We start from the raw sequence: 26213 nt of genomic DNA on the forward strand, positions 1-26213 counted from the left end.
ATGATTGGTTGATGTCCTTCATTCTCAGAGGACCAAACTGATACCATCATGACAAAGACAAGTTTCAATGTGTCTGACTGTGACTGATCTGACCAATATGAGTTCAGAATTCTCTACTACAGATTGGGCACTGACAGTCTCTGTGAACATGTGGGGTGGTTATTCCAAATTTGTGCATCCTACATTTTCTTTGTGCTATTTCAATTCTGCTTTGTTTATAGAACTCAGCACCCTTTCTGATGCTTAGCGTTCCTGTTCTAGTGCCTCCCATGTCACACAACGAGATCCAAAGTTCTTGAGAGCGACTTTGAGAGTGTGCTTGCATCTCTTCTTCTGACTACTGTGTGATCATGGGACCCATGTGAATTCTCCATAAAATAGTCTTTTTGGCAAGGGTACATTTTGCTTTCAAACAACATGGCCAGCCCTTCAGAGTCATGCTCTCTGAAACATACTTTGAATGTTTAGCAGTTTAGTTTGGGCAAAGACCTTAGTGTCTAGTACTTTATCCTGCAAGGTGATCTTCAGAATCTTCCTAAGACAGTTCAAATGGAAGTGATTCAGTTTCCTGGCATGGCGCTGGCAGACTGTCCATGTTTCACAGGCATACAACAATGAGGTCAGCACAACAGCTCTGTAGAACTTCAGTTTGGTAGTCAGTCCATTACATCTTCTCTCCCATACTTTTCTTCAGAGCCTTCCAAACTCTGAGCCAGCTCTGGAAATGTATGCGTCAACCTTGTTGTCAATGTGTACATCCATGGAAAGTACACTACCAAGGTAACGGAACTTATCCACAGCATTCCAGACTTCTCCATTTGTAGTAACTGATGGTTCCACATGTGGAAGGTGTGGTGGTGGCTGATGGAGCACCTGTGTTTTCTTGGTGTTAATTATTAGGTCAAAATTTGTATAGGCAGCAGAAAATTGATCCATATTTTAAATCATCTGCAAAAAGAAAATTTGGTCTTGGCTTTGAGCCTTTTCAAATTGAAGAATATGCCATCAGTACAGTAACTGACTTTAATGCCATGTTCATCCTCATTGAAAGCATTTGACAACATGACTGAAAACATCATGCTAAAAAGCATGGGAGCAAACGTGCAACCCTAATTCACTCCACTGGTGACTGGGAAGGCACGAGACCATTACTCATTCTCCAGAATCCGGACAAGCATGCCATTATGAAATTGATGTACAATACTGATACACATAAACATATGTTGACATGCACTTTCTCTACAGTATTCTACTCCTGATCTTTTCTTTTTTTTATGTTTGTACATATCCCTAGATTTCTATTCCTCTTTCTTCTTCTGCTTTACTTCTACCCGCTACCTTGCCCTTCTATTATTTTTCTACCCTCCTTCCAAGGATCTAAACACCCTTCTACCCACCTCTTTAACCTACTCCCTTAAACTCCCCCTAAATATCCCTTCTTTGTCCTCTCCCTCCCATGGTCCTACAGTTTTGCTTCCTTCCTTTAGAAGAATTTTAAATTCTTCTAAATATATATGTTCTGTTCCCTACTAGACCCATGCCCAATAAAAGTAAGTTATCAGAATTACCAGCCCTCTTCTCCCTTCTAATTCCTCTGTATCAAGTGTACTTCTTGCACTTCATTTGTATAACATAATTACTCTTTTTAGCTATTCCTATGTTGTTTTACTTTTTAAATAAATATCAAGTTCAGGTTTATCCCAATCTTTGTTATGAATTACCCAATTATTAATAAGAACCTTAGATATAAATTTGTCATATATAAAAGTTATACAGTCTGTCCTTATGAATCCCTTATAATCAGTCATTGGTATATAATTAATATTTGTTTTAATTCTTGTATTTCAATCCTCTATTGACTTCAAGATTTATTTTCAACACAGACATGAAGTCTGAGAGTTTATCAAATGTCCATTTTTTTCATTCAAGATAATAACTTTGCAGAATATGATATTTTTGACCAGAACCCCAGTTCTTTTGCTCTGTGACATATTGTGTTCCAAGACTCGTGGTCCTTTAATGTCTCTGCTACTAGGTCTTGTTTAATTCTAATTGTGTCCCCATGATATTTAAATTGTTATAATCTTGATGCTTCTAATATTTTATTCATGAGGCGTTTGTTTCAAAATATGACTATCATGTTCCTGTGAAATTTCTTCATAGGATCTCTTTTAAAAGGGGCAATAGATTTTTCTGTTTCTAGATCCCCCTTGTTCTAATGCTTCAGCAAAAGTTTCTTTAATTATATCTTGTATTGTTCAAAGTTCTTTATCTGACTGTAACTTTCAGGTAGTCTGATTATATTTATATTTTCTCTAATTGATTTATTCTCCAAATTTGTTATTTTTCTTATGTTTTTTCTTTTTTTTCCTATTTTTTCATCATTCAAATTTTGTTTAATTATTTCTTGAACTCTTAAAATTCATTGGTTTCACTTTGCCCAATTCTAATTCTGAGGGTGTCATTTTCTTCTTTAAAATTTTGGATCTCCTTTTCTTATTGGTTGACTTTCTTTTCATAATCTTCTTGTTTCTCTTGGATTATTCTTATTTTTTTTATTTTTTCCTCCATTTCTATCACTTTATTTTTTACGACTTTTTTGAAGAACTTCTATAAATTTTTTGGGGCAAGTATCCCAGTACCCCATTCACAGTCTCTATTTAAGCAGCCTCTTTAGAGTCCCAGATGTGTCATGTAGTTACCTGGTCCTTAGATAGCCATCCTTGGACAACAGGTTTTATTTTCAAGACAGTTCTAAAAGGGAGTTCTGCTTCTCTGGTTCAGACCTAAAACTTTCTGGATAATTTTGATTTATATTTCACTTTCAATTAGTACAATCACTGAAATTTGGTCCTCTAATATTGAAACCAGAGAATTTCACTTTATGTATCATTTGCTCTCTACCTCCTTACCTAAATCCAGCAACTGGTATAAGAATCTTTTAAAATTTGAGTATCCAACCATACAATGAGTTTTTCTACCTTTTAAAATTATCAGGCAGATACTCTAAAAAGGGAAAAATCCAAATTTGAAAACTTATTACCAAAGCATGCCTAAAGCCTGAATTTCCATGATAGATAAATTTTGGAAGCCAGTCACATATACCTATATATAATTCTTGGAGGAAACAGTCTAATCCTATTGCTTTTCACTTAAAATTTGCTATCTTATTTAGTTAGAATCAATCACAATACATCTCTCTCTTATTACTTTGCCCAATCATATCCTCCATAGAAATATGTTATCCTTATATTATTATTTGGCCATGAATATATGTTAAAAGTGTAAGACATTCATCAAATTTTAGTGACTCAGAGATGTTCCAGTATCAAACTCTTATTGTTATACTATTAAAGAGTTTTTATTATACTTAGAGAACTTCTTGATTTTAGAAATTTGCTATCAAGGGAAAAAGAGGTGAATAATTATAACAATGTCATATAGCATAAAAGAAGGAAAAACTTCCTCAGCTCTGTTGATTCCAGGGATAAGTTATATCTTACAGTCAGCCATGTAGCTAAAAGATATTAAAAGCAGGGCCCAGGATTAATCAAGTAGGGAATTTTCCTTTTCAGAAAGGAAATAGCATATTTAGGAAACAGAGACAGGAAGATCTTACCTAGGCCATGTCCAAGGTTGCCCCAAAATTTTTTCCAGGCATTGACATCCACGTTTAGCAGTTCTCAGCCTTCCACAGATGATATTGGGTTCATGATAATTCAGACAACTCTCCCTGTAATCAAAGGTTAAAACTGTAGTCAATTACAGTTTTGTAAATCAAGTCTTAAAGAGCAAATTGCAATAATTGGAGCTTTGGATGAGTTCAGTTCTCAAGAAACACACATCCTAGACAACAAGAAATTAATCTCACATTGGTAATAGTAAGAGACTCATCACAGGAAAAATACTGTTGTTCTCTGAATCCCTTTAAATAATGGGAACATCTTCATGTGAGCCTTAAGCAGTTTTCATACATTTCTCCACATGTTCTAATTTCAAAAGAAAAAGTAATATTAGATTTACCATTAAGATTATACAAGATAGCTCATCAATTACTACTCTTCACTAACGTGTTACTATTTCTTAAACAAAAACATACTCCTGACTTTAACCTTACAACCTGACAGATTCACATCTTTGTTTCACAAGCTTGTTTCTACTTCTCCTAATATCCTCCCTCTGGAAAATAAGATACTTCAAGCATTGAATCTTATACATATGACAAGATTAAATACTAATTTAACACGTGTTTAAGCCATGGGATGACTACAAATTCATATCAAAACAGCAAGATCTTTTTAGCTTTACAACTTATCACAATATAATAACATTAAATTGGCCTGCAAATAAAAATTTAGTATGCCTTCAAAAAATCACGAAAAGATATTTTTTCAAAACCTTTCTTTCCAAAATTTTTTTCCCTTTTTTAAAACAGTGTAAAATTTATCCTGATGTAAAAAAAAAAGAACCACTAGCCATTTATGGAGAAAATCACTTGGAAACTTCTGCAATATAGATATCTCCCTTTTGTACTTTAAAGCAAAAATAAACTTTTAAAACTGGAATTCATTTGACTAAGTTGGTGTAAAATGTCTTTGAGTGACATAAATTAATAGCCCACGTATTATAACAAACTGAATTTCTAGTTGTTACAGAATTACTAGATATCATAAAATTCTTTAATCACAGAAGTGTTGGAATGGGGAGGAAACCAAGTTTTCATTAACCAGGAAGAAAATAGCATTTAAATTAGCCTTGTCACAAAAACATAGTTTACCAGACCTTTAAAAATTTACTCAGTATCTTTTCTTTCTATATCCTTAAATATGTCATGAGAAATTAAGAAAATATTTACTTTCTGGAATCTCATACAGATAGTGATTATAGTATTCTCAGGCCTCCAAATTAACATATGTGTGTGCATGCCTGTGTGTGTCTGTGTGTATATACAAAACACACAGACTTAGGTAACTTGCCCAGAGTCACGTAGCCAAAAAGTATCACAGGCTGGATTTGAATTCAGGTCTTGCCGACTTCAGGTCTAATGTTCTACCTACTGCAAAACAAATGCCCTGAGCCTGGAGTAACAAAATCCAATGAAATGCTGTAGATTTCCTCTTAAATAATTGAAGAATAAAGGAATAAAATGTGCTTTATAAATATGATAAACATTATTGAGCTGTAAGAGTTGATGAAAGAGGCTACTTCACATAACCCTGGGCAGTATGAAGTGACACAGACTAAAATGAATAAAACCAGGAGAACAGTGTCTGTGTGTGTGTGTGTGTGCGCGCACGTGCGCATGTGCATGTATATACGCGCACATACGTATATATGTACATATGTGCACATACATAGCATGTGTACATACATGTGCGTGTGTATATATGCATATGCACCTATATACACATGTACATGTATGCATATATACATGTATATATACACTTATACATATATATACACGTACATATAAATAAATATATATGTGTGTGTATATACATATATATATATATGTATCCCTCCCCACTCTGGGTATTTAACTTTCAGGCAAGACAAGATCTCCTGTCCTTGTCACTCCTCAGTAGTCAGTAGTATGGAGACTGGGCTACCCACATTGGAGATAACCATCCTTAACTAATAAAAGATTTCTAAGGAAAATGGGAGTGAAAATAACAATAGAGGAGGGGAGAAAAATAAATTGATATGATATCTGTTGCAGTTTGGGATGCTGGGAACCCTAAAATGCATGAGTACAAGAGTTCTACCTCAAAAGAATTCAACCACTTAAACCTTCTTTCAGTCAAAGTAGGGAGGTTCATTACAACATCGTTTAGGCAAGCAAGATTCTTAATTATTCTGCAAGATAATGGTGGTAAGATTGGTACTTGTATACAGGAAAAACCAGTTTCATTATAATCAGATTTTATTTGACCATGTTATGGAAAGGCTTGTTTTTTTACCATAAATATGTATTCATGTAACAAAAAAGGTGAGGGTTAAAAAAAGTAAGAAAAGAGATGGAGCCAACATAGCAGAATAAAGGCAGGGACTCACCTGACATTTTAAATTCTTTCTTACAAGAGATGGATTTCTGAAAAGGGCAAGGGACATTCAGAAATGAAGGTGAAACAAAAACCAAAAAATTAAATGAAATGTTTAAATCCAAGGCAGGAACTCAGGTCTTCTTGACTCTAAAAGCAATATTGTACCACTAGGCTGCACTGCCTTCCTAGGTAGAAGAAAGAGGCAGAATGGTAGAATCTCCAAAGCACTGGATTTAAGAGATCAAAAGACAGGTTTGAACCCCAATTATGTCATTTTGGGGTCAGGTGACCAGGAGTAAGTCAGAACCTCACACTCCTCATCAACAAAACAGGAAATAAGCATTTATATGGAAGCTATTATACATCCCAGACACTGTGATAAACGTGTTAAAACTATATCACATTTGATTCCCCACAACTCTGTCATTGTCCCCATTCTGTGGATGAGGGAACTGAGGCAAGTAGAGAGTAAGGGACTTTCCCAGGGTGACAAGAGCTAATGTTTGAGAACAGATTTTGAAGACAGGGCTTCCTGATTCCAGGCCCACCTCTCTAACCACTGTGCCACCAGCTGCCCTAAATGTCAATAATATCAATATCTTCATTAATCTCCTTAAAGTTGAGAAAGGACTTTGTAAATTGTCCAGGTGCCATTGAACTTAAGTTTTGCTGTAATCACACAAAACTGTGACGACCTCAAGGGTTCCCACTGTCTCTCTGAACAAGGGAAAGGAAAGCAGATTGTAGCATCTCAAGAGAGGAAAGGGACTTGAAAAAACAGAGATCAGGTGATGATGATATATTTATAAAGTTTATCAATCAATCAGTCAAGAAATATATAATAAGCACCTACTATGTGCAGGCACTGCTAAGCGCTGGGAATGCAAAAAAGGACAAAAGACAGTCCCTGCCCTCAAGGACCTCCCAATCTAATGGGGGAGACAGCAGACAAAGAAATAGTGAAAAAACTTTCTACAAGATTAGCAGCAAAAGGAATCCAGCAAAGAAGAATGCAGATAAAATAGACCATAGGGTTAGACAAAAATTCTGTTATCTGAAGCATTGATTAGCCTTGTCTGTATCTAAAAGCTTAAGGGAAGACAGCCTTGAAAAAGGAGGGCTTAAGGCTTCAGGAAGTTGAGATAGGGCTGGGGTTGGAGAACGACAAATAATGAAACATGGAGAATGGGTACAAGGAAGGAATAGCTCTTCATTTCAGCCTAGAGGTAATGATATCAGAAGAACATGAAAGCCCCCATCCTAGGAAGGAGCTGGGGAAGCTTGGGATGGACAGTGACTCCCCTCTGGCTGTCTTTGTTTTCTTTTACTTTTGGATTCAAGGACCAAATCACAAATACAGAACAGAGAAAAGGAAAAAAAAATCATACACTTAATGGTGGAACTTAAATACAAAGTCAAAAAGAAAAAAAAAAACCACTTCATGGGCATAGCGGGACATAAGAGAGGATTCGAAATATGTAACAATAAATTTTCATTTCAAGAAAGCCTGTATGATGAATAACACACATTGCACTGGGAACTGTCCATCGACTCTTTCCTTTCCTGTGAATTTTCTTTTGTTCTCTGTCGTGCACTATTTTTTACTTTGCCCTTTTATTCCCAAGGAAAGTACGTTATCAGAACTGCTAGCCCTCTTCCCCCATCTGATTTCTCTGTATCAAGTCTTCCTCTTGCACATCATTTGTATAAAATAATTACTCTTTTTAGCTATTCCTAAATGGTTTTACTTTTTAAATTAATATCAAGGTCAGGTTTACCCCTATCTTTGTTATGAGCAACCCAATAATTAATATGAGTTTTAGACATATATTTTACATATATAAAAGGCATATAGTCTGTCCTTATGAGTCCCTTATAATCAGTTATTGGAATATACCTTATATTTTTCTTGGTCCTTTATGTTGAAACTTCTATTGAAGTTTTGAAAGTCTGAGTTTACTAAACGTGAATTTTTTTTTCATTCAGCATAATACTTCACTTCGCAGATTACGATATTTTGGGGCAGAGCCTCAGTTCTTTTGCTCTATGATATATTATGTTCCAAGATGCATACTCCTTTGATGTCTCTGCTACTAGGCCTTGTGTGATCCTAAATGTGGCTCCATCATATTTAAATTGTGGCAATCTTGATGTTTTTAACATTTTATTCTTGAGCTTGGGCATTTGAATTGGACTATGATATTCTTATGAGTTGTTTTTATAGGATATCTTTTAAGTGGTGATCAATGGATTTTTTCTGTCTCTGTTTCCCCCTTTGTCCTAATGCTTCAGGACAATTTTTAAAATTATTTCATGTGATCTTTTTCTGATCATAACTTTCAGTTAGTCTGATTATTTTTATTTTTTCTTTCCTTGATCTATTCTCCAAATCTATTGTTTTTCTTACATTTCACTTTCTCTTCTATTTTATAATCATTCAAGTTTTATTTAAGTATTTCTTGCTCTCATCAATTTCACTGGTTTCACATTGCTTAATTCTAATTTTCAGGATATCAATTTCTTCTGTAAAATTTTGGATCACCTTTTCTAATTGGTTGAATTTCTTTTCATAACCTTCTGGTTTAATCTGGATTGTTCTTATTTTTTTTTGCTTTTTTCTCCATCTCTGTCATTTGACTTTAAAAGTATTTTATACGATCTTCTAAAAACCCTTTTAAGGCAGGTATCCCAGCAACCCATTCTCAATGTCTATTTAAGCAGCATCTTTTGACTCCAAGGTGATTCTTACATATTCTTTCTTGGACAATAGATGTTATTCTGAAGACAGTTCTAAAAGGGAGTTCTGCTGCTCTGGTTCAGAACTAAAAGTTCCTAGATAATTTGGATTCAGTTTAAATGAGTACAATCATTTAAGTTTGGTTCTCCAATTTTGAAACTTCAGACAATTTCCCTTTATGTACCATTTGCTGTTTCTGTCCTTAGCTAAATCCTGTATTGATATAAGAATCTTTTAAAATATGAGGAACCTACCATAAAATAAACTCTTCTGCCTTCTAAAATTATCAGAAAGATGTTTTAATAATAGAAAAATCCACATTTGAAAACTTACTACTAAAGCATGCCTAAAACCTGAATTTTCATGATAGATAAATTTTGGAAGCCACATCTACATACCTGTATATAATTCTTGGAGGAAACAGTGTACTCTATTGCTTTTCACTCAAAATTTGCTGTTCTATGTAATTAAAAACCTATCACATTACATCTTTCTCTTATTACTTTGCCCAAGGATTTTCTCCTTCAGAGGATACTATCCCTCTCTTAATATTATTTGGCCATGAATATAAGGTAATATTGTAAGACATTCATTTCTGCTTCCTACTATAGTGACTCAGAGATGTTTCAGTATCTATCCATTATTTAAGAGATTTATATTGCACTAACATAACTACTTGATTATAGACATTTGCTGTAAAGAAAAAGAGAGAATAACAGTTGCAGCAATGTCATATATCATAAAAGAAGGAAAAAATTTCCTTAGTTCTGTTTGATTCCATGGATAAGTCATATCTAACAGTCAATCTTGTACCAACAACATGTTAAAAGCAGGGCTCAGTATTAATCAGGTGGAGAACTTTCCTTTTCAGAAACTAAATAGCACAATTAGGAAACAGAGTCAGGAAGATCCTATCTAGACCATGTCCAAGGTTGTCCCCAAAACTTTTCCTAGGCACAGACCTCCACCTTCAGCTGTTCCCAACCTGTATCACATGATATTGGCTTCATGATATTTCAGACAAATCTCTAATCAAAGGTCAAAACTATAGTCAATTACAGTTCCATAAATAAAGTCTTAAAGAGCAATTTCCAATAATCAGAGCTCAGGGTGATTTCAGTTCTCAAGGAGCACACATCCTAGACCACAAGTATGTAATCACATATTGATAACAGTCAGGGACTCATAACAGGAAAAATTACATTGCACTCAGAACTCCTTTCAATATTGGGAATATCTTACTTTGAGTCTTAAGCAGTTTTCATCCATTTCTCCACATCTTCGAATTCCAAAAGAAAAAGTAATATTAGGTTTTCCATTAAGATAACACAGGATAGCTCATAAGATACTGCCCTTCACTAACATATGTCTGCAATGAAATACTGTTCCTTAAAAAAAAACAAAGATGCTCCTGACTTTAACCTTACAACTTGATAGATTCACATCCTTCACAAGCTTGTTTATAGTTCTCTTAATATACTCACTCTAGAAAGTGAGAAACTTCCTGAATTGAATTTTATACATATCATAAGTTCAAACACTAATTTAATACTTGCTTAAGCCATGAGATGACTACAATTTATGGTCAAAACAGCAAAATCTCTTCTGGTTTACAACTTATCATAATAATGTGGCATTAAATTATCTTGCAAATGAAAATTTAGTAGAAAATCAGAGAAAGATTTTTTTCAAAACCGTTCTTTCCCTTTTTTGAAACAGTTTAAAATTTATCCTGATGGAAAAAATGAAGATAAGAATCACTAAACACTTATGGTGAAAATGAGTTGGAAATTTCAAAAATCGTAGATATCTCTCTTTTCTACTTTAAAGCAAAATTAAACCTTTAAAATCTGAAGTTGCTCAACTTCATTGGTTTAAAATGTCCTTGAGTAACATAAATAACTTTCCAAAGAACTTGTTATAAATTACTGGTATCACAAAATTCCTCAATCAAAAAAGTGTTGTAATAGGGAGGAGATTAAGTTTTTAAAACCCGGAGTGAAGATACCCAGTTAAATAAGTTTTATCAAAAAACAAAGTTAACCAGGCCTTTAAAAATTCACTCAGTATCTTTCCATTTCTTCCCTAAAATGTGTCACTAGAAATTAAGAAAATAATTACATTCTGGGATCTCACATAGACAGTGAATATGGTATTCAGAAACCTCCAAATAAACATACGTGGGTGTATATGTATGTGTGTGTCTGTGTGTGTCCATGTGTATACACAAAACATGATCAGGCAACTTGCCCAGGGTCACATAGCCAAAAAGTATCACAGACTGGATTTGAATTCAGGTCTAACTAACTTCAGGCCAAGTGTTTTACCTACTGCAATAAAATACCCGGACCCTGGAGTAACAAATACAATTAAATGTCTTAGATTTCCTCTTAAGTAATTGAAGAATACCTGAATAAAATGTGCTTTATGAATATGATAAAAATCACTGAGCTATAAGTGTTAATGAAAGAGGCTATTTCACAAAGTGCTGAGCAGTAAAAAATGACAGACACTAAAATGGATAAAACCAGGAAAACAAAGCGTAAAAAGACCTCAGCATGGTAAAGACAACTCTGAACCCCATCTGTAGAGAAACTCTGAAAGGACCTGTTACCCATCTCCTGACAAAGAGAAGATGGACAGAAGATGCAAAAAGAGACCCTTATTTTTGGATATGGTCATCAGATAGTGTAAGATTTTGCTTGACTCTGCTTGTATGTTACAAGGGATTTGTTTTCTTTATTTGTTCTCAATTTTTATTTCAGGGATGAGGAAAGAGGGATCATAATGAGAAAAAGAAAGTAGACAACTGACTTGTCTTTATAAAGGCACAAAAACTACAGGAAGTTTGGAAGGGAGGATAGATAAGAGGATAGTCTGCAAAGACAAGGATGGACTTTATTGTGTGATTGTTTTACAGGGTATGAGAGGAAGTTCCCCACAGAATCCTCTTTTTCTATTCTGCTGCAAGTATGGAAAGGCTTTTTTTTTAGCATTTAAGTTCAATTTCAAAAGATTTCAATGAAAAATTAAGTTAAAAAACCATGGCCAGTAAAAGACAATATTGTGTCTGGTATGAAGTAAGGGCACAAAAGAAAAGACTACACAGGGACATCATACTGGCCAGAGAATATACTGGAAGTTTCCCATGTATTTATTTCTGAGGAAAGAGGAAGCCCCTGAAGGCAGGAAGTGGCTGTGAGGTAGAAGAACATTCTTCTGACCTAGAGGCCAGCAGGGAGAGGGCACAGAGTCAGGAGGGTCACCATATCATAAGGTACCAGGTAGAGGGTGAAGGGTAAAGAAAGTGGAAAGTGAGAGATTGGACAAGTTCTGAAAGTTTTTAAAGGACTTTTTATCAGATCCTGGAGGTAAAAAGAGGGACAGGAGGTTCTGGAGTAGGAGATCACATGGTCAGCCCTGCTCTGTCACATGATCAGTTTAACAGCTGAGGGCAGCACTGGCTGGAGTGGGGAGAGAGTTAAGCCAGAGAAACCACCAAGACAGCCATGGACAGAGTTCAGCCAGGGGACAATGATGATCTGAAGAATGGGGGAGAATAGGAGATGATGGACTTCAGTAGGAAAAATGTCTCTGAACAACCATTTTGCTCCTTTTCACCTCATTTTCCACAACTGCAAAATGGGTGGTTGAGATCAACAAACCCTTCTGTTTTTCAGCATTTTGAAAGAGGCAACAGAAATATGGAAGAGAAAACGAAATATCTAGGCCCCAAAACAACCCAAGGGACACATGCTGCCCACACCACCTACTAAACCAAAGAATCTCCAAGTCCCCTCCATGGCCATAAATTTCACCCTGGGCCCCGAGCTCTCCTTGAATTCTGGTGACTCTCAGGTCTTAGTTCTCTTTCTTACTCAGCTACTTCTTGCTTTCTGAAGTGTTCTTTCCACAAACATTTGTCAACACATAGTCTCTTGACCCAGAGGCCTCTAATCTCTCCTGGGGAAATAAAGAGGACAACCCCATTTAGAGTCACTTGCCACAGCCAAGATCATGGCTATTCAAGAAGAGGTCCATTTAAAGTAGCAATAAAAAAAGAGGCCACATGAGGTCACCCCTTGAAGGAAATACACTTCAAGGAAATACACCCTCCATGTGCATATCACCACACCTGGGGTCCTTGAGTTGGGGTTGGACCAGCACTGTTTTGCATGGTGATCCCTAAGAGACCTTTCAAAAACCCAGCCTGAGACTCAAATATATCTCACCTTTCACAATGAACTCAGAGCTCTCTGTCTCCAGCTCTGCAAGGGTCACAATGCCCTCCCCTTCCTTGCTCCTCTGCCTCCTACTCCTCTGGCCTCAAGGTAAGACTGCCAGGCATACGTTGGCAACACTTTAGAGACATAAGGAGTTTTCCAGTGAGAATCTCTCACAGAGACTGAGGGTAAGGGAACAGCATTCTTAACTGAAATCTCTTTCTTCTTTTCCTGCCCAGAATGCCAGGCAGCCATTGTGCTGACTCAGACCCCAGACTCCCTCTCTGTGGCTACAGGAGACAGAGTCACCATCAACTGCAAGGCCAGTTCCAGCATTAGCAACTACATGTACTGGTTCCAGCAGAAACCAGGACAATCTCCAACGTTCCTGATCTATGCTGCTTCCTCTCGGCCATCTGGGGTCCCTGCCAGGTTCAGTGGCAGTTACTCTGGGACAGATTTCACCTTCACCATCAGTGCTGTGGAGGCTGAGGATGTGGCAGATTATTACTGTATGCAGGATTATAGTGCTCCATTCCCACAGTGTTTCAGCCCTGAACAAAAACCTCCCCAGGCTCTTCAGCTCTCCAGCATAGAGGAGCAGCTGCTGCCCCAGAGTCACAGGCTCAGGGCAACCACTGCCCTCAGGGGAGAATTGAGCCTGATTCCGCTCTGCTGCAAGAGCCACTTGTCCCAGAGGCTCTCGTTGAGGTAGAAAGATTCAGAAGAGAAAGAAGAGGAAGAGAAAAATATTATCTGCCTGGTAAGCTCCAGCCAAGCACCACCACCCTTCACATGGGGCTGTTTCCAGAAGCTGGTCCCTCCTTCACTCTGCCCTCTGCTCTATAACACAATTCTTTTTCCCTCACATAGTGTTTGAGAAGAAACTGTAAACAATTCAGGAGAATGTGCCTGGACTCTCAGCTCTGGCTGTGTTTCCTCAGCCCTAAAATAACAGTCAGGACAGACAAGGTGAATGCAACAGTCGCTAAAGCTCTTGAGAAAACTCAGTCTATCAGAAGGATCCAGTGTCCCTTCTCACTTTGAGAATTTCACTTTCAGGCAAGACTAGATGCCCTCCCCTTGTCACCCCTGCTAGTCATTTCATCTGAGACTGCACCATCAGCATTGGGATGACTATCCTTAACTTCCATAAGCCTTCTAAGGAAAATGGGAGTGAAAAGAATGAAAAGGGAAGAGGGTAGAGGGAAACTATCCCATGTACATGATTATTTCACTGTATATTCGAATTAAATAGCAGGTTGTGCATAATAGGTTAGCCCCTTCGTGTGCCATCGTGTTATTGTACAATGTTATGGAAATGCTTGTTTTATTCCATAAGTATGTACTAATAAAATAGAAAAGAGGAAAAGGAAAATTAAGAAAAGAGGTGAGATCAATATGGCAGAGTAAAGGCAGGGAATCACTTGAGCTCTCCTCAAAACTTCTTTAAATGTCTTTTTTAAATGATTAAACAAATTCTAGGCTAGCAATACTCACAAAAAATGGAGTGAAGTAAGTTTCCAACACAAGACAAGTTTGAAGCCCAAAAGGAAAGGTTTGTTGCACTATGAGGAGACAGGAGCACAGTCCAGAGCAGGCCTCACCAGCACAGACTGGGCCCCAGCAAAACCAAGGCAAGCCCTGGGGGGACTGAATCACTGACAGTAGTAATGACATCCAGAGCTCTTAATCCCCAGGTACCAAAGACAACTTAGAAGACGAGAAAGAAAGATGAGTGACCCAACTGGATGAGAGTGGAGTGCATACCCGCACTGCCTTGGTCACAGTCAATCAGGGGCAGGCATCAAGGCTGACTGATCAATTGTGGCAGCAGAAGCAATGGCTTTTTGAGTTCTAAGGCCACAAATGGTCAAACAATTGGTCAGAAGCAGATTATATGGTTCCCCTTGCTATCCCTGTGGCAGGACTCTGTTGCTTTGTCCATTCTCTGATCCAGGTTTGGGAGGGAGTACCAGGGCAAGGGGGAGCACTAGCAGAGAAGAGTTGGGAGCCACAATGGAGGGAGGACCCTCCTCACAGTTGCAACACAGAAAAGAGCACTTGTGGGTCACTCATAGACCAGAGCACAGGTCAAGAGAGTACTAAACATCTCGGGAGAACTAAAAGCTTATAAGTCCTGAGAAGTATCTCTGAAAAGAGCTTCATGAAAACCCTGAATCTTGGGACAGTGTGCTCCACCCTGGAAGCAGAGTCCTACATTAACAAAGAGGTAAAAGTCAAATAATAGCGTATAGGAAAATTACCAAACAATGGAAAAACACTCTGAGTACAGAATATTTCTGTGGTGACAAGGAAGATCAAACACTGAAGCATTCTTCTCCCCACTGACTTGTTGGGCCTCTTTTGTCATTTGAGTTAGTCTATTCTGAAGGTGTTAATTTCTTCAGCATTTTTTTGGATATCTCTTAGCAAGCTCTTGACTTGCCTTTCATGATTTTCTTGCATCACTCTCATTTCTCTTCCCAATTTTTCCTCCATTTCTCTTACTTGATTTTCAAAATTCTTTGAGCTCTTCCATGGCCTGAGAACATTGCATATTTATTTTGGAGGTTTTGGGTGCAGAAGCCTTGAATTTTAGTTCTTCCTCTGATGGTATGCATTGTTCTTCCTCATCTGAAATGGTGGAAAAAAGTACCTGCTCACCAAGAAATAACCTTCTATTTTCTTATTCTTTTCATTTTTGTGGGCATTTTCTTGACTTTTGAGTTCCTTGTCAAGGGGAGGATATAATATGAGGATCTGTAAGTTCTCAGTTCCTTGAGGGTGGTACAATCAAGAGTGGCCAGTTTATTCCTGTCCTGGCCTGCCCTCTGGTCTATGAGCAGGATTCCTTCTCCAGAGCTTCCACCAGCTCCACCATGGTAGCAGTCTTCCTCACCCCAGGGCAGCCACTCAGGGCTAAGATCCAGAGCAGCTGCTCAATTCCCAAGGGGGTTTGGGTCATGGCTCCATGTTGCAGCCTGGGGCTTGGGCTACACTGCTGTGTTCCCTTCTCATCCAAGTGAAAGAGGTTTCTCCCTTACGTCTGAAGCTGTCTTTGCTGCTTGGGAGATGAGGAATGAGATCCATAGCTGCTCTCCATGGCACATTTAAGCTGTCTCCAGTCCTGTCCTTGCCACTGCATGGCCCAGGCTGTGCTGTGCAGCACTGAGCACTGAGTGTAACAGACATTTCTTGTGAGCCTTTCAGAGTGCCTTTGGCTGGAAATCTCTTTCACTCTGTCATTTTATGACCTCTGCTGTTCTAGAATTATTTAGAGTTATTATTCACAGGTGTTTTATAGTCTGTGGGAGGAGAGCTTCTAGAGGTGCATACATTTACCAGCTCAGAGAACTCTTAAGGGTTCCCACAGACTTCAGGAAGTCTTAAGTGGGATAGGTGAAAATTCCAGACCTTCTTCTTCCACACACACACATTCCCATCTGCCACCTCCATGCCTTTGTACTGGATAATCCTCATGCATTCCCTCCCCTCTATCTTTTTAGCATCCTCAGAGTCTTTTAAATCTTGGCTCAAGTGCTATCTTCTACAAGAAAAGTTGACAACACCTTCCTTCTGAAAATTACCTCACATTTCTTCTACAGATAGAATATGTTGATCACTCAGATACAATGTATCCATAAAGTTTAGCACAGAGGAATCAATTCATAAATTGCTTGTTGAGTGATTACTGATTGAAAAGTGATCCTTAATAAGGAAGAGTCACGATCTAAAAGGAATCAAAGGCATAAGCTGAGAACAAAGTGTCCTTAATAGAGATTCCAGGGGAGAAAACCTGACACCCTGGGGTTCTCCCATGACTGTAGACAACAATGGGTTTTTCAGACTAGAGATCTATGAAAAAGTTTTTATACCTTTACAAAGAAAGGGAAAAAGATAACAGGGCCTGGTTGTGAGATGCCAGCTGTCCTTAGGATATCTAAGAAAAGAAAATCACTTCATTCTGCCCGTCTTATCCCTCATGCCATTGAACCTAACAGAAATGTAAGAACATCAGGGGCCTACCTGGCTCAAGCTGATTGTGTCTACAAGGAAAGATTCCAAGGTACAGGCTTGTTACTATTTATTGTTTATCCTTCAATCTGACAGACCACCAGTGACATCAGGAGGGGACTGTCTTGACTTCAGAGTGAGTTGCATTTAGGTAAGGCAGAGCTGTGTGAAGTCGTCAGCCTTACTCTCTCCTCCAGAGTCATCAGTCTAGTGCTAAGACACAAGTCAAGATAACAGGGTCAGTGTCGACCAACACAGTGGGAGAGAGGTCTTTCCTGGATGTCTTTTTTGTCATTTCTCTTTCTCAGATTTCATGGATCATCTCCAGTCATCCTGATCTGTGTCTTGCCACTGGAGCCAGGTGGCTCTGGAGGAGAGAGTGAGGCTGGTGACTTTGCTCAGCCCACCTCACTTAAATCCAATAAACTCACAAGTCAAGACATCACCTTTCTGAGGTCATTGGTCCTCTTCAAGAATGAAAAGCAAATTAGTTCTACATGACTGGAAATATATCAGTTGCTCAGAGCCAGGCCATGCTAATAAAGTAAAAATGGGAATTCCACCAAACTATTTTACTTATCATGTGTCATACAAATCAAAATACCAAAAATGATTTTATACAGCTAGAAAAATAGTAACAATTCATCTGGAAGAGGAAAAGTTTAAAAATATCAAGCGAATTTATGAAAAGAAATGCAAGAGAAAGTATCCTCATCATTCCAGATCTGAAACTATTATAAAGCAGCAATCCTCAGAATTGCTTAGTACTGCCAAATAAATGAAATGGTGAGATGGTGGAATGGTCAGGTACATCAGACATGATAGTCAATGACTATAGTAATATACTGTCTGATAAACCTAAAGAAGATGCTGTGAAATATCTCATTGGAAAAAAAAATTGCTGTGGAAAATAAATCTAGGAAAGACAATGTAATAATATAGGACAACTTGAAAGCCATGACCAAAAAAGGAGCCTGGAAATCATCTTTCATGAAATTATCAAGGAAAACTGCCTTGATATTCGAAAACCAGAGGGCAAAATAAATATTCAAAGAATCCACCAATCACCTCCCGAAAGAGATCCAAAAAGAGAAACTCCTAGGAATATTATAAGCAAATTCCAGAGTTTTGAGGTGAAGAAGAAAATGTTGCAAGAAGCCAGAAAGAAATAGATTGAGTTTTGTGGAAATACAATCAGGATAACATAGGATCTGGCAGCTTCTACGTTAAGGAACTTAAGGACTTGGAATATGATATTCCAGAAGTCAAAGGAACTGGGATTAAAACCAAAAATTACTTACCCACCAAAACTGAGTATAACACTTCAGGAGAAAATATGGTAATTCAATGAAATAGAGGACTTTCAAGCATTCTTAGTGAAAAGACCAGAACTGAATAGAAAATTTGAATTTCAAACACAAGAATCAAGAGAAACATGAAAAGGTAAACAGGAAAAAGAAACATAAAGGACTTTTTAAAGTTCAACTGTTTACATTCCTACATGGAAAGATAATATTTATAACTCCTGAGACTTTTCTCACTATTTGGATAGTTGGAGGGATTATACACACACACACACACACACACACACACACATAGACAGAGAACACAGGGTGACTTGAATAAGAAGGTATGATACCTAAAAAAGTAAAATAAAATTGAGGGGTGAGAGAGGAAAATATTGGGAGGAGAAAGGGAGAAATGGAATGGGGTCAATTATCACACATCAAGGAGGCAAGAAAAAGCTTCTTCAGTAGAGGAGAAAAGAGAGGATGTGAGAGGGGAAAGGGGAAACTTACTCTCTTCACATTTGATTTGAGGGAATGACATGTTCATTCAATTTGGTATGAAAGTATATCTTGCACTACAGAAAGGTAGGGGAGAAGGGGACAAGTGGGGTGAGGGGGATGATAGAAGGGAGGGCAAATGGGAGAAGGGAGTACTAGGAAGTAAATACTTTTGGGGAGGAACAAAGTCAAAAGAGAGAATAGAATAAATGGGAGGCAGGAGGGAAATTTAGCTGGTCTTACAAAACATGACTATTATGGAAGTCTTTTGCAAAACTACCCACGTATACAGACTATGTTGAATTTCCTGCTTTCTCAGTGGGGCTGGGTTGGGAGGGAGGGGGAGAGGGAGAGAAGTTAGAATTCAAAGCATTAGTAATGATTGTTGAGAACTGTTTTTACATACAACTGGGAAATAAGAAATACAGGTTATGGGGTATAGAAACAGATCTCACTCTACAAGAAAAGAGAGAAGAATGAAATAAGGGAAGGCAGGGATGTGATGGAAGGGAGGGCATATTGAAGGAAAGGGTAATCAGAATGCAAGGCATTATGGGCTGGAGGAGGGGAGAGATTGGGAAAATTTTGCAACTCAAAATTTTGTGGAAATGAATGCTGAAAACTAAAAAGAAATAAACATTAAAAAAAAGAAATTCACCTCTGGAAAACCAAGTTTTGATAAAACCCACTCAGATTCAAATGGAGCTAATTCAATATGACTTAAATCCAAACCATTCTGGCTGGCCAATAATAACTTCAACTCAAGCCTTTCTTGTTCAGCTTTTGGGTTTTGTTGGCTCAGAATGAGTGTAAGTAAAAATTGTTCTTGTTCTGGATAGAAACCCTAAGGTGTCTTCCTCTCCCAACTTGTCTTAAGAGTAGTTTTCTCAGTCTCACCTGACTAGAAATACAACAGCTGCTCACAGGATTGATCCCACTGTTGACTGGCATGGAAACATTGATGTGCCCTGTTTTTGATCTTACATTGGTGCCAGACTTAGTTTGGCCACTTGATCTCACCTCAACCCAGTTGCATCTTCTAATGTCTGAACTCAAGGAATCCACCTGCCACAACCTACCTAATATCGGGGACTACAGGCTTGGGCCCCCAGCCATGACCTACACACTAGGCCTACTGTTATTGTCACTCTATCATTCTAGTCTTTTCATGTCGTTCTGCATCAGTACATTCTGATGACCTTCTCCAGTTTCTCTGAAACCAATATTTTTATGGTATACTATAGGCCATAATTTAATTTAATCTGACATTTTCCAATTGATTTCATTGACTTTAAGACCTGACAGGGGCTTTTAGAAGTCATATGAGCAGGGAATTGAGAAAAAAATCGCAAATACAGGTCCTTTATTAAAGGAGATGGTTCAGTTTCCTAGCCACACAAAGCTAGGCTCAAACAAACCAAGGAAATTTTTCTCACGATTTGCATAATTATATAATTACATTAAGGAGGTCACAGTTTAGTCTACACAGAGGACTCATAGCAGATTAGTTTTGGGAAGGGAGACTTCCATATCACAAAGGTAACCAACTAAACATAAACATAAACCATACAAAGCAATGCAGTCATTATTACCAGTGGTAACTAACATGAAGTCTCCCTATATCCAAATATCCCAATCTCAGTGTCTACTTAAGGAGGATTTTTTGAGTCTCAGACATGTCATGTAGTTATGCTGTCCTTAGATATCCTTTTCTGGACAATCGGTTTTATTCTCAATGCAGTTATAAAATGGAGTTCTGCTTCTCTGGTTGAGATATAGAAGTCCCTAGGTAATTTTGACATAGTTTAAATGAGTACAATCACTTAAATTTTGTTCTCCAATTTTGAAACTTCAGAGAATTTCACTTTATGTACAATTTGCTCTTTCTGTCCTTACCTAAATCCCGTGCCTGGTATAAGAATCTTATAAAATATGAGAGTCCAATGATAAAATGTGCTCTTCTGCCTTTCAAAAATAACAGGTAGATGCTTTAATAATGGAAACATCCAAGTTTGAAAACTTATTACCTTAGTATGCCTAAAGCATGAATTTCCATGACAGATAAATTTTGGAATCCAATCAAATATACTTGGATATAATTCATAGAGGAAACATTCTAATTCGGTTGCTTATTCTGAAAATTTGCTATCCTATTTAATTAGAAATAGATCACATTACATCTCTGTCTTATTACTTTGTCCCATCATTTCCTCCTTAGGAGGATGTTATCCCTATATTGTTATTTGGCCACAAATCTAAGTTAAAATTGTAAGACATTCATTCTTGTATCCAATTATAGTGACTTAGACATGTTCTAGTACCAATCCATTATTTAATGGATTTATATTATACTTATAGAACTTCTTGATTACAGAAATTTACTTTAAAGGGAAAAAGAGGGAAATAGTTATAACAATATCACATATCATAACACACGGTAAAAACTTCCTTAGCTCTATTTGATTCCAGTGTTAAGTCATATTTGACAGTTAATAATATAGCCACAAGATGTTAAAAGAAGAGTTCAGGATTAATCAGGTGGGGAATTTTCTTTTTCAGAAAAGAAATAGCACAATTGAAAAACAGGAAGATCCTACCTAGACAATGTCCAGGCTTGTCCCCAATACTTTTCCCAAGCACAGATGTCCACCTTTAGCAGTTCTCAGCCTGCAGCTATTGGTTTCATGACGATTCAGACAACTATTCCTGCATTCACAGCTCAAAGCTAGAGTCAATTACACTTCCGTAAATAAAGTCTTGAAGAGCAAGTTCCAATAATCAGGCCTTTAGGTGAGTTCTACTCTCAAGGACCACACATCCCAGATAATAATCATTTAATCTCACATTGATAATAGTAAGAGACTGATCACAGGAAAAATACTACTGCTGTCAGAATCCCTTTAAACAATGGGAACATCTTAATGTGAATCTTAAGTAGTACTCAGACATTTCCACCCATGTTCTAATTCCAGATGAAAAAGTAATATTAAATTTCCCATGAAGATAGCACAAGATAGCCCATAAGTTACTACTCTTCACTAACATATGTCTGTACTGAAATATTATTCCTTACACAAACAAAAAAATAGTTCCTGACTTAATTTTATAACTTTATAGATTCATGTCCTTGTTTCACAAGCTTTTATACTTCTTTTATTATACTCACTGTGGCAGAATGATGCCAAGCCTAGAGGCCTGTATTGGGCTACCCGAGTCTTTCTTACCTGTCCCAGGTCTTCGGTTGGCCAAACCGGATGCACGTATGAGAGAAAGGATGTTCCAGAGTCGAACAGGGGTTGAGCTTTATTACAGGGTCCAGGTTACAAGTGCAGGGGAGGTCTTCCTTAGGAGGAAGAGGGGGAGATTTCCTAAGGAGGCTAAGCTTAAGGGATTGGAAGTAGAAGTACAAGCGGGGAGAGAGGGGGAGGGGAGAGAGGAAAGAAAAGAAGCGGAGCCTACTGTCCTCTTTGGCTCCACACGTGCTAAGAGAGAGCTTTCAGGCTTCCTCAATCCTACTTAACCTTCAGCCACACAGTTTGCATCTCAATACCGTGCTGTTAGGTATCTAGGTGTGCTCCAATCCGGGACAATCTCGAGGGCAGGGAGACTCCACCCATCACGTATCTCCCAGGGAGAGGCGGAAATACCCGAGCTAGCCGAGCTAGCTCAGTCTGACCTTCTCAAATCCCCGCTGTTCATGGAGGGCCTCGTAAGACTCTAAGATTTAGAAGTCCCACTTTTTACCCGCCCGAGACCGTCCACACGGAATTGAGCTTCCAATCCCAACATATCCCCTTCTTTGTTATGCGCGGAGCGCACCTGGCTCTAGAGCAAACAGTGGCTGGAGGCTGAGTGGATTAGGAAGGCCTTTAGCATATGAGTACCCTACAACAAGACTTCATTCACACAGAAATCTGAAGCTAGCACAACTGACAAAGGGAGGCATCAAATAAAACAAAGATGAAACTAAATGGCTGAGTTACAACAGGGGAAGTGCAATCAACTAATCCCAAAGCATATTTTAAGACGAGCAGCTGGTGTAGGCGCCTTACATCACCACTCCCTCAGTCATGCAAATGGATCTCAACGGCCAAGCCTGAATGGCCAAGCCTGTGGTATTCAGGTGAAAAGTTGGTCACCCCTTCCCCCCCCAATGTCCTGGGTTTGTGATATCAAAGTCCTCCTTCAGCCGCTGAAAAAGATGCCTAGATGGAATGGGCAGCAATGTTGGGATGAGTGCTGCTTCCTCTCTGGGCAGCAGGGTTAAAGCTGTTAGCAGCAGGCTCAGGTGGTGTATGATCCTTCTCCGGGGTCTCCGGGCTCTCCGACATCGGTTCCCACTTAAAGATCCTTCTAATGGGAATCCAAGCATTCCTTTTCCTATGGAGACACAAACATACCCTCGACCCCATATTAGTATCTTAAAATGTCTCATAGCTGGAGTAGTATGTGTGCTTTTTGAGACAGCTGTATCAAGCTCTGATTGTATTAGGCCTCTTGATCTTAGCTCTGATTGTATTAGGCCTCTTAATCTTAGCTCTGATTGTATTAGGCGACCTTTTCCCCTTCTTTGTTTAGCGAGGATCGCCTTTAAGGTAAAATTGATAAGAATGCATAGCGGCTGGTTACTTTGGTATAGCAGCTGCCAGGAGCTTACAAATGCTTGATTAACATCTGTAAGGAACCTGACTTTCACGGATTTTTTCTTTATAACAAACACAGGAACATTCCAGGGTGCTAATTTCTCCTTAACCAGTATTTGTAGTGCCTGGAGTTTTTCTGGAGTCAGGGGCCATTGCTCCACCCAAATCGGGGTGCCTGACTTCCAATTCAAGGGTGGGGACTCCAGTACAACAGCAATGGCCCTTACTAAAAATTTGATAGCTTCATCCCGAGGCGGCTTATAATGTCCCTGCCCCAGATGTTAAAACTAAGTCCTGGAATCACCAACGGCCATACGGTCCCTTGGCGATCCTCTGCCTCCCACTTTACTGGGTGCATTGTCTCTAAGGTATTTTGGCACCCTCCTATTCCCCACACTGGTCTTTGGCTTTCTTTGAGCTTCCAGTGCCGGGGTACTGAGCGACTGCTAAGGCAGGTCCTATCCGCTCCAGTATCAAGGAGGCCAGTCATGGGAATTCCATTGAGCCAGATTGTACACTCGGGTCTATTCGGTCCTATTTCCTTTAGTAACTGGATTTGAACTGAGTGCTTTAAAGGAAGGGCAATAGCTATGGGAAGCTGATTGTCTATATGAGCTGGCTCAGCTACCACATTGGAGCATGGAAGTGCTGTGGTGCCGGTGGGATAAACTCCTGTATATATAACTACGGGTGCATGAGAGGGGTTCTGTAATATCAGGGATTCCTCCTGTATGGAGTCTCTCAGGGGGATCATGGCAAACTGATGAGCTGCAAGCTGGCACTTCTCTAAGCTGTAAAGGTGTTGCATTCCTTCCTCTGGCCCAATAATCTCCTGTATTCTCCCTCCAAGGGGCCGTCCCGATTCTCTGCCAAAGGGTACACTTTCGGAGCCCTCGAGGGGCCCCTCACCCCGTTTCCCAACTTCCTACATTGTTTAGCTAAGTGACCTGGCTTTCCACATGAAAAACAAGGGTCCTGGCCCCTCCCTGTACTTATTTCTTTCCTACACTCTTTCTTAAGGTGTCCCGGTTTTCCGCAGTTAAAACATTTTTTCTCCAAAGAGATATTACTTAAGGCGGCGGCCAGGTACTTCCCTTGCACCTGTGCCAAGTAGACCTGACTTCCTACCCTTTCACATCTCTGTATCATTTCTTCAACAGATGCATTCTTTGGCAGTCCCAGCATTGCCTTTTTGCAGTCATGATTACAATTCTGCCGCAGCAATGTCCTCAACACTATCTCTGTCCCTTGGTTTTCCTCTCCCATATCTCGACCTACTGCCTCCTGCAGCCTGGCCACAAAATTAGTAAATGGCTCATTGTTTCCTTGCATAATCCTAGTCATGGGAAACTCTCTCTCTTTCTTAGAGGCTATAACCTTCCAGGCGGCAATAGCCATTCCGTCAATCAAAACATAATCGGAGGCTGAGTACTGTAATTGATTTCCTGTAGCTTCAAACTGCCCTGTTCCTGTAAATTGCTGATAAGCCTGGGGGGCCTGAGCCCCTAGCCCACCGGTAGTGCTCTTTACCCTCTGAGAAAATTCTGATACCCAAATCACATTCTGCCCAGGGGTAAGGCAGGCTCTAGCTAAGCTCTTCCAATCATTAGGAGTCAGAACGAACTGACCACTGAGAGTTTCAAGCATGGCTATGACAAAGGGTGAATTAGGGCCATGCTTGGTACAAGCCTCTTTAAGAGTCGCCACTCTCTTCCACTCTATAGGTATGTGGCTCCTCCGAACCCCACCGGGGACACTGGGGTCCGCTATTTCTAACACAGGAAATGTCCCTACATCTTCTCCATTCTCTATAGCCTTTCTTATTCCTTTTTCCAAACTGGACTGTGGCCCTGAACTGTCTGACCAATGGAGCAGGTTATAAGGAGGCGCGGAGGGAAGGCACGGCGTATTCTCCCCTGCCTCGCCTTTTCCATCCGCTAGATGGAGCTCCGAGTCTATTTTTTCTTTACGCTCCTTAACTTTCCGCTTAACTTTCTGCTTGCCTGGACTCTCCATCCCTCCCGTGTTCTCCCCTCCCCTCTCTCCGCTTCCACTCTCATTCCAATCCCGCCCTGGCCTCTCCGGCCCTTCCAGCAGGCTTTTAATTACACCGAATATCAGGAAATCTAAATCCTCCAGCTCCCCAGGGTATTGTTGCTCGTAAGCAGCCATTTGCTCTCCGACCGCTCCCCATTTTTCTCTTGATATTCCTGCCTGCTTGAGCCAAGGAGAAACTTTCCAAATCCTTTTACAAAATTCTCGGAGGTCATCTAACTCTATTGTGACCCCCGCCTTCCTGCATTCCCTGTGAAGTTTCTCAGCCCAGACCTCCTGTTCCTCTGGCTTTATTACTGGCAATAGATTCCCCATCTCCGCCCTTTTCCCAGGGGTTTGGGAAGCTTCTCTCCCCTTTCTCTCCTTCCGAATCTAGGATTCGGGACTCGCTTCTTTCACAGCCCCTTCCAGGTGTACCCCAAAAGCACCCAGGATTATCTACACTCCCAATCCCTGTTGGGGCGCCAACTGCCAGACCTAGAGGCCTGTATTGGGCTACCTGAGTCTTTCTTACCTGTCCCAGGTCTTCGGTTGGCCAAACCGGATGCACGTATGAGAGAAAAGATGTTCCAGAGTCGAACAGGGGTTGAGCTTTATTACAGGGTCCAGGTTACAAGTGCAGGGGAGGTCTTCCTTAGGAGGAAGAGGGGGAGATTTCCTAAGGAGGCTAAGCTTAAGGGATTGGAAGTAGAAGTACAAGCGGGGAG

The 26213-nt window shown here is 39.3% G+C and overlaps 1 long non-coding RNA gene and 1 gene segment (V, D, J or C); one reads left to right on the forward strand and one right to left on the reverse strand.

Annotated features, from left to right (window-relative positions):
• LOC140521593 (uncharacterized) overlaps positions 1 to 26213 on the reverse strand; it is a 250177-nt gene that overhangs the window by 31106 nt on the left and 192858 nt on the right. For both annotated transcript variants that reach the window (XR_011972999.1, XR_011972998.1), the window contains exon 3: positions 3620 to 3733. This is a non-coding gene — a long non-coding RNA (uncharacterized lncRNA). The remainder of the gene's footprint in view (positions 1 to 3619; positions 3734 to 26213) is intronic.
• On the forward strand, positions 12113 to 13719 carry LOC140529970 (immunoglobulin kappa variable 1-39-like). The segment is given in 2 exon segments: positions 12113 to 13112; positions 13244 to 13719. Coding segments are annotated over 2 exon segments (567 nt in total).

Source organism: Notamacropus eugenii, chromosome 1 (assembly GCF_028372415.1).
Source record: "Notamacropus eugenii isolate mMacEug1 chromosome 1, mMacEug1.pri_v2, whole genome shotgun sequence".
In the NCBI taxonomy this organism is placed as follows: Eukaryota; Metazoa; Chordata; class Mammalia; order Diprotodontia; family Macropodidae; genus Notamacropus; species Notamacropus eugenii.